The 9,244-nt window shown below is 36.9% G+C and overlaps 2 protein-coding genes across 2 annotated transcripts; both read left to right on the forward strand.

Annotated features, from left to right (window-relative positions):
* The first annotated feature begins 1,331 nt into the window (after nucleotides 1-1,331).
* LOC138877749 (uncharacterized) lies at nucleotides 1,332-3,732 on the forward strand. The gene is made up of 4 exons (XM_070157382.1): nucleotides 1,332-1,723; nucleotides 1,977-2,145; nucleotides 2,242-3,030; nucleotides 3,175-3,732. The coding sequence occupies exons 1-4, from the start codon at nucleotides 1,332-1,334 to the stop codon at nucleotides 3,730-3,732; spliced, it is 1,908 nt and encodes a 635-aa protein (XP_070013483.1).
* A 3,327-nt stretch (nucleotides 3,733-7,059) lies between these two features.
* LOC138877750 (protein pxr1-like) lies at nucleotides 7,060-7,907 on the forward strand. Its single transcript, XM_070157383.1, has 2 exons — nucleotides 7,060-7,207; nucleotides 7,318-7,907. The coding sequence occupies exons 1-2, from the start codon at nucleotides 7,060-7,062 to the stop codon at nucleotides 7,905-7,907; spliced, it is 738 nt and encodes a 245-aa protein (XP_070013484.1).
* The last annotated feature ends 1,337 nt before the right edge of the window (nucleotides 7,908-9,244 follow it).

Raw genomic sequence — 9,244 nt, forward strand, 5'->3', positions numbered from 1 at the left:
CCGGAAAACAGTAAAAATCCAATTTTGCTAAGTCAAGTCTAAATCAACTCCGGACCTCCAAAATATATTCCTATCACGCTCCTAAGTCCCAAATCACCTCCCAAAGCTATGCAAACCATCGAAACTCACATCCGAGCCCTCTAACACATAAGTCAACATTCAGTTGACTTTTCCAACTTAAGCTTCCTCAAAAAAGACTAAGTGTTTCAAACCTTACCAAATCCTTACCAAACTAGAGCCAACCAACCCGAGCATTCATAGAACCGATAAAAAAAGAATAAGAAGTAGAAATAGGGGAAACAGAGCGGTACTCATGAGATGACTGGCCGGGTCGTCACAATATGTGACTTCATTCATATGGTTAAGTTGATTACATTTGGTTTTTGTTGTCCCAACTGAAGTTTGTTTTGAAGATTGACAAAGGAACTCAAGCATGAAGCATGTCCATCCACAATATACACAGACATGGGAAGATTCAAGCACAAGGAATACACGTGAGAGAGATAAGCTTAAATAGTTATATCTGATATCTCAAAGAGAACTACTTACTCAAAGAGAATACTATCCAAGATATGGGAGGAGTTAGAAGTACAAAACAACTAGAACTCTTCCACAAAGGAAGAGTAGCCTTAGAACTCTAGTTATTTTCTATTCTACTAACTCTGTAATTCATATGATGTTCTCACTTTACAGGTACATACAAAAGCTGAAGTTAAATGTGAGTTAAGAGCAAAATAGCAAGGCATTTTGCAAGCAATTCTTGTGTGATTCAAGTGTGCGAACTTGAAGCTACATGAACCAGATAGAAGAACTAGTTTCAAGTGTCTACCTTTTATTTTAGTTCAATTGTAGTAGGTATTTTCATATTGTACCTTTCAGCTTTATCTAGAAGAAATTGTAATAGGTACCTTGAGTATTCAAGTTAGAGTTAACTTGAAGTTGTCGCAATAGTTAGAGGTTGGCTGCCACAATGGGATTATAGTTAATCCTTAGGTTTACAAGGTGTTTTGTAAATGCTGTTTTGGCTCAGTGATTTAGTGAAGTGATATGGAAAATCCTACTGAGTAGTAGCTCGTGGTTTTTTCACCTTTTGAGCTAGGTGTTTTCCACGTAAAAATACTTGTGTTCTTTACTTTCCGCATTTATTATTTCAGCAACAGTAGGTTAAAGAAAACTTAGAAGAACCAGGTTCTTCTATAATCAGTGCACGCAAAAAATTAAACACCATACAAATCACCCCTCCCCCTCTTGTATGGTATTAAAATTAAAACATCAATAGGTATCAGAGCGAGTTATCCTTGAAGAGGCTAACACCTTAGGAGAAGATCAAGATGAGTGCACCACCTAGAAACTGGAAAGGGCAATTCACTGCTAGGTCACCACTCTTCAACGACCAATATTACTCCTGGTGGAAAAACATGATGAGAGATTATATCATAGGAGAGGACTATGAGCTATGTGACATTATCACTGATGGTCCTCTGGCTACCCTGAAGAAAAATGCTGAAGGTGTAGAAGTGCTAAAGATAAGAGCTGACTGCACTACTGAGGATTTGAGAAAATGGGAGAAGAATGCCAAAGCCAAGAAATGTCTTGTTTGTGGACTTGGTCCAGATGAGTATAGTAAAATCCAAAGTTGTACCACTGCTAAGGAAATTTGGGACACTCTGCAAGTGGCCAATGAAGGAACACCTCAAGTGAAGAGGTCCAGAGGAGCTCTACTGTATTCTTAATATGAGAACTTTACCATGAAGGAAGGGTAAACCATTCAAGAGATGTATACAAGATTCATTACATTGACAAATGAACTAAAGTCTCTTGGAAGGATTATTCGAAGAAGATAGAGTTGAGAAGATTTTAACAAGGGTTCTGCCTATTACTTGGGAGGGCAAAATCACTACCATTTAGGAATCAAAGAACATTGCCACCCTCCCATTGGATAAGTTAATTGGAAATCTTACTGCTTATGAACTCAGGAGGCAAACCATGAAGATAGATGTACCTAAGAAGGAAAGGAGCATGACACTCAAAATCACTGAAAGTTCTCTAGAAGATGATGAAATAGATATGATCACAAAGGACTTCAAGAAGTACCTAAGGAGAGGAAATGGTCCTTCAAGAAGTGGAAGCTACAACAAGCCAAAGGTTCCTAAAAAGTAAAACAATGAAGGATGCTACAAGTGTGGGAAGACTGATCATCACATTAAGAACTGCCCTCAATGGGAAGTTGAATGGAAGAAGGAAAGAGCTGAACAAAGGAACAGGAAGAAGGAACATGTTCAACCCAAGAAAACCAAAGGATCAACCAAGGCTATGGTCGCTGCTTGGGGAGAAAGTTCAAATGAAAGCTCAGATGATGAAGATGGGGATGAACACACACTTATGGCCATTGGAGAATCTGATGAGGAAACTAAGGTAAGTGTAATTCATCTCAAAGACAAGATTAAATTTTTGTCTAAAGAAAGGCTATCTGAGTTACTTCTAGATCTAATTGATGAATATGAGGATGTAAATAATGAAAAAGAACAACTATCTAAAGAATGTGTGATCTTGAAAGCAAAGTGCAAAAACCTGGAACTTAAGGTTAGTGAAACTGTAAGTGAAAATACCGTCTTGAAGAACCAGGTTCTTGCACTTAATTCAAATGTCCTAGAACTTAGATCGGAAAATCTAAAACTGAAATTAGGAACAGGTAAAAAGACATTTGATTGCACACAACTCACTCTAGAAGAAAATGTAGGTAAATTGAAAGATGAGTTGTATAAGAGGGATGAGCAGGTAAGAATTCCAAAGGAGGATCTAAGCAAAGTCAAGCATGATCTGGATAGAACTTGTAAATGGGATAGGTCCTCCGATGCACTTTCATGGGTACAGGAACATCATAGTAGTAACAGAAGAGGACTTGGCTTTGGGAATCTTTCACCAAAATGGGATCCCAAAAGCAAGTATCTCACACTTCCTAAGAACAAGATTTGCACACACTGTGGTAAAACATGTCACTTTAAAAGTGAATGCACTTCAAGAGAAAAGGCAAGTCAAAACAACAAAGAATTTGTTCAAGAGAAGAATAGTCTACCAAGTTGGGCTAAAAAGAATTTGATTCATCTTTTGCCTATAGAAAGGGACCCAAACTAGTTTGGGTTCCTAAGACTAACCCCTGATTTCCTTTTGCAGGCCCAAGTGAAGGGGAGTAGCCAGATATGGTACATGGATAGTGGATGCTCAAAGCAAATGATAGGTAATAAGAACCAGTTCCTTTCACTTGAGGACCTCAAAAGAGGTGATGTATCCTTTGAAAATGGGAAGAAAGGTGAGATCATTGGGGTTGGAAAGGTAGGTAAGACTGATTCTCACTCTATTGAGAATGTATACTTGATAGATGGACTGAAGTACAGTCTAATAAGTGTATCACAATTGTATGATAGTGGTAACATGGTAGCATTCACCTCTACCAAATACTTTGTGATTAATCTTACCACTGACAAGATTGTTTTGCAGGGAAAAAGAGTGAACAACATATATGTTGTACATTTGTCCACACTTACAGAAAATGAACTTACTTGCTTAAGTGTGTTGGATAATGATCCTCTCTTTTGGCACAAGAGACTTGGACATGCCAGTCTGAGTCAACTCAACAAATTAGTCTCCAAGGACCTAGTGATAGGTCTGCCTAACATTAAGTTCAAGGAAGATAAACTTTGTGAGGCTTGTGCAAGCGGGAAGCAAGTATGATCCTCTTTTAAATGCAAATAAATGGTAAGCACCACTAGGACTATGGAACTGGTCCATATGGATCTTTGTGCTTCAATGAGAACACTAAGCAGATGTGGCAAGAGATATGTGATGGTGCTTGTTGATGATTATTCCAGGTTTACCTGGACATTGTTTTTAACATCTAAAGATAAAGCATTTGACATCTTTACTTCGTTTGTTAGAAAAACTCAGAAACAACAAGATAATCAACTTGCATCAATTAGGTTTGATCATGGCACTGATTTTGATAATGATAAATTTTCTGAATTTTGTGATGAGTATGGCATAAATCATAATTTCTCTGCTCTTAGGACTCCACAACAAAATGGAGTCATTGAAAGATAGAATAGGACACTTAAAGATATGGCTAGGACTATGCTTCTTTCTACTAAACTGCTCTATAACTTCTGGGAAAAAGCTGTGAACACTAGGTGCACAATAATGGTAAAGACTCCCTAGGTAAATTTGATCCCCGAAGTGATGAGGGAGTATTCTTGGGATATTCTTCACATAGTTTGCTTATAAGGTCTATAACAAAAGAACTATGTGCATAGAAGAAAGTGTTCATGTGATTTTTGATGAAACTAACATTCTTTCTGAAAGACAGGAACATGATGATGAAAGAATTGGTGTGGTAAGAGACTTAAATGAAACCACAGCCCATACTGAAGTTGCACAAGAGGAAAGAACAGGTGATGGAACAGGTTCTTCTACCTAGGGCAACCTTATAGGGGGAACTGAACAAAGAAGAACTGATCCACAAACCTCGAGGGAACCTGTCCATGAACCTGTTCCTCAACAACAAAATGTTGAAGGAACATCTAGGGAAAACCAGCTAGTTGTGAAACCTTACAAATATCAAAGTTCTCATCCCATTGAGAACATAAGTATTGATCCAAACTCTGGAATCAAAACCAGATCTTCTTTGAAGAATCTTTGTGCTTTCGATGCTTTTCTATCTCTTATTGAACCTAAAAATGTTGCCGAGGCTTTGTAGGATTTAGACTGGGTGAATGCAATGCAAGATGAACTAAACCAATTTGAGAGAAGCCAAGTTTGACATCTGGTTCCAAGACCCAAGGACAGATTAGTAACAGGCACAAAATAGGTTTTCAGAAACAAACTTGATAATGATGGAATAGTTACAAGGAACAAGGCAAGATTGGTGGTTCAAGGTTATAGTCAAGAGGAGGGCATAAACTATGATGAGACATTTGCTCCTGTTGCAAGATTGGAAGCAATTAGAATCCTCATAGCCTTTGCTGATTACATGGAATTTACTCTCCATCAGATGGATGTCAAGAAATCCTTCCTTAATGATTATCTAAAGGAAGAAGTGTTTGTTAATCAACCTCCGGGCTTTGAAAGCAAGGAATGTCCTGATCATGTATACAAGCTTGACAAGGCACTTTATGGGCTCAAGCAGGCTCCAAGAGCATGGTATGAAAGATTATCAAAGTTCCTGCTTGAGCATGGCTACAAGAGAGGTAAAATTAACAACACTTTATTCTTGAAGGAAAAAGGTAATGATCTCTTGGTAGTTCAGATATATGTTGATGACATAATCTTTGGAGAAACCACTGATAAGCAAAATAAAGAATTTGCTAAATTAATGGGGAGTGAATTTGAAATGAATATGGTGGGTGAGCTTAATTTCTTTTTAGGCTTACAAATTAAACAAAATTCAAATGGAACTATGATGCATTAACAAAAGTATGTAAATGAGTCGCTTAAAAGGTTTAAAATGGAAGATTCCAAAGAAATTGACATTCCTATTGGAACAGCCACAAAATTGGATATAGATGAACCTGGTTCATCTATTGATCAGAAGTTGTATAGGGGAATGATTGACTCTTTATATATCTCACTGCTAGTAGATCTGACATTGTCTTCAATGTAGGCCTTTGTGCTAGATTTTAGGCAAATCCAAAGGATTCTTACTTGACTACTGTCAAGAGGATCTTGAGATACCTAAAAGACACTACTGGCCTTTGTTTATGGTATCCAAAAGATAGTAATTTCAACCTAGTGGGATATGTTGATGCTGATTATGCAGGTTTTCTTATGGATAGAAAGAGCACCTCAGGTATAACACAATTTCTTGGCTCATATCTTGTGTCTTGGGCCACCAAAAATCAAAATTCTGTGGCTTATCTACTGCTAAAGCTGAGTATCTTGCTGCTGCCTCATGTTGTGCTCAATTGTTGTGGATCAAACAACAATTAATGGAATTTTGGAATTGATGTAGGTTGTATCCCCATATTTTGTGATAACACTAGTGTAATTAGTATGACCAAGAACCTAGTTCATCATAAGAGAACTAAGCACATAGATGTTAGGCATCACTTTTTGAGGGACAACTATGAGAAGGGGTTGATCATTATGGAATTTTGTGCTACTGACAAGCAAATAGCTGACATCTTCACAAAAGCTCTAAGTAGATATCACTTTGAAAGGAACGTTAGAATTAGAGATGATTAAGATCACCTAAAAGAACCTGTTCTATCTCAAAATGGTTAGAAAAATTGCTAATTTTTGTACATAGTTAGGTTAGATTTTGCTGAGTCTCATACTTTCATTAGTACACTCCTGTGCCATATGCTGAAATGACTCATTAATCTCTAATGATGTTATCTCTATTTTCTTGGAAAATTTAGACTTACACGAGAGACTTTTCAGTAAAGAACCTGGTTCATCGAGATTATTTGGTATACATTCTCCACTTTGCATAATGTGAAATAATTATATTTGGATCATGATTAAGAGAAGAGTCACATTTAACAATAAATCTGTTTGTACTTATCTGTTACAAAATGGACCAGTTTCATTCAAAAGAGGAGTCCAAACCGCATTAAGTGCCTAGATTCTAGGGCCTCTCCAACGTCTTTTCAAAATAGAGATTTAGTTTGATTAAACTTCTGAAAGACTGTCGTTACTCAATTAAACACTCCTCTTCAAATTGATTAGGCTTTACTTGTTCTTCACTTCTAAATCTTCAAGCCGTCAAAATTTTCTCTAACTTCTCTCATCTTCCTAACACACTGAAACTCTTTCTTCTTACACCCAAGCACTAAAATGGCCAACACTTCTGAGAATCCATCACCAGCCAAGGAAACCACTTCCACACCTTGTATAACCCCTTTAACCACTCCAACCTCTAAGAAAAGTAGGGTAAAAATGATGGCTCGAAAGGTTGTCTCTAGTGGAGAGCAAATCAAGAAAATAAATGAAAAATTGAAAGCAGGTAGGAAAGAAGAACCCTAGAAATTTGATGAATCATTCAAATCTGCTACTGAGGGGTAAGAAATGGTTTCTTCTAAGACTAAACAGGTAACATATGGCCCTAAAGTTACTCCTGAAACTATCTCTGAGGTTGCTATGAATTTGGAGAGTAGGTTTGTGCTGGTAGGATCTATACCAGGTGTTGAAACTACTAAGTCCGAAAGGGTTGGTGGTAAAAATGAAAAAGGAAAGGAAAAGAGAGTGAGGGTGCTCGGAGTACTGTGAGGGGTAAGGGAAAAGGAGTGGTTGGTTCTTCACCCACTCCTATTTGTCTAACTAAAGAATCAGGAGCTATGTCAGTTTGGGGTGAGGAATCTGTTGGAATGGAGGAGGGTATGAGAAAAATAGGGGGAAGTGGGTCTGAAGAAGCTGTTGAGGGGCTAGTTCAACTAGGGAATTTTTTTGATGAACCTGTTCCATCTGAACAGGAAACCCTTGTAGACCTACTAAAAAGGGTGGCTGAAAGTTACAATCTAAAGAAGAAAGGAAGTTCAGGAGTTAAAACCCCTAGCACTGCTAGAGAAAATAAGAAAAGGAAGGCTGTCTCTTATATCCTTGTAAAAATTCCTCCCATAAGAGGAAGAGCTAAAAAGAGTCAGAAGAAGCAGAGCGAGGCAGAGCTGGAGAAAGCCTTAGAAGAAAGTAAAAGAAAAGCTACTGCTAAGGGAAAGAAGAAGGTGGTTGAGCCTGTTGAGGCTGTTGAAATTGATAAGATGTACCTAGCCCTTCGAGATGAAGATGAGACAGAAGAAGTGGAGGTTCTGACTCCTAATGCTAAGAAAGCCAAAACTTCTACAAAGAAGTCTATTTCAAAGTCAAAGTCTGTTGAACCATCCACTTTGGCTAGTGAGATGAAGCCACTAGTGAGATGAAGCCACCCCACAAAGTGTTGATACTCAATTTTTCCCTATATATTTTTAATATGCAAAATAACTTCAAAATGACATATATATATATATATATATATATATATATATATATATATATATATATATATATATATATGCATATATAAGCATATCCAAATGTTTTATTATTTTTCCATGATTTCTAAAGGTTTTTAAATCAATTTATTTCCCTCTTTTATCCATACAAATCCAATAATTATTTCCAAAATTATTATTTTGGTAATTCATCTATTGGATTTTTATCTTTATGCCAAAGTATGGCTAATGTAATTTTTATAATTTTATTTAGTATTTTTTAAAGCTAATTGCACATAATTGCAATATTAGCCTTGTTAAGATTTAATTGTGTTTTATATTCATAAAATTAAGCCATATATTTTTAAATTGTTATTTACATGTTGTAAATCATTTTAGTGATTTCAATTTATTTCCAAAAATTTATTTACTATTTTTTATAATTTTATAAAGGAAAAATTGGCTATTTAAGTAACAATCCATTTGTATTTAAATTTTAGCCTAAATTGAACCCCAAATCAGACCTGATTTCCCCCGGACCAATTCCAATTAAACCCGACCCCAACCCAATTTCAACCAACCCAAACACGGATTCCCCACCTACCCGTTTAATCTAGGCCGTTGATCATTCAAATCAACGACCACCGTTCACCCTTCCTAAAATAAACCTAAACGACCGGTTACCCTAATTCATTTTCCACCAAACGCCGCCCTTCAAACCCTCTTCTCTCAATTCTCTCTACAACCTCACATGAACCCTAGTCGCCGCCATCTAATTCCACCCTAATCCACCTCAACCCCTGCCTAATCCATGGCCTCTCATGGCCATTTGAGATGTGTATCGGCCTCCTATGGCTCCTGGGTGTTTGTTTCCATGATTTCATGGCCAGATCTCAAAGAGATCTTGTCCAGTCCTTGCTCAACCTCTATTTTCGATCTTTCTCCTGCCAGCCATGGCCGTTCAAGTTAGATCCTTGACTTTTCTGGTTAGATCGGTAACTTTCAAATCCTTTTTCACCTTTTCTGGGTTCTCTGAAACCCTAGCCTTAAGATCTTTTGATTTTCTTTCAAATCTATCTTAGATCTGTGCCTACTATGAACTTCTTAAGTGTTTTCTCGAAGGTTCTTCAATTTTTTCTTTCAAAATGACTCTTCAGTTTTTCAACGATTAGGGTTTTTCTCTTAACTTCTTTTTAAAGATCTCTTTTCTAATTTTTTTGGTGTTGTTTCATGATTTTACCACGTTCAAACAACTTGTTTTGCTTTCCTTCTACTTGAGTCAGCAT

This window comes from Nicotiana sylvestris, chromosome 9 (genome assembly GCF_000393655.2).
Source record: "Nicotiana sylvestris chromosome 9, ASM39365v2, whole genome shotgun sequence".
Lineage (NCBI taxonomy): Eukaryota > Viridiplantae > Streptophyta > Magnoliopsida > Solanales > Solanaceae > Nicotiana > Nicotiana sylvestris.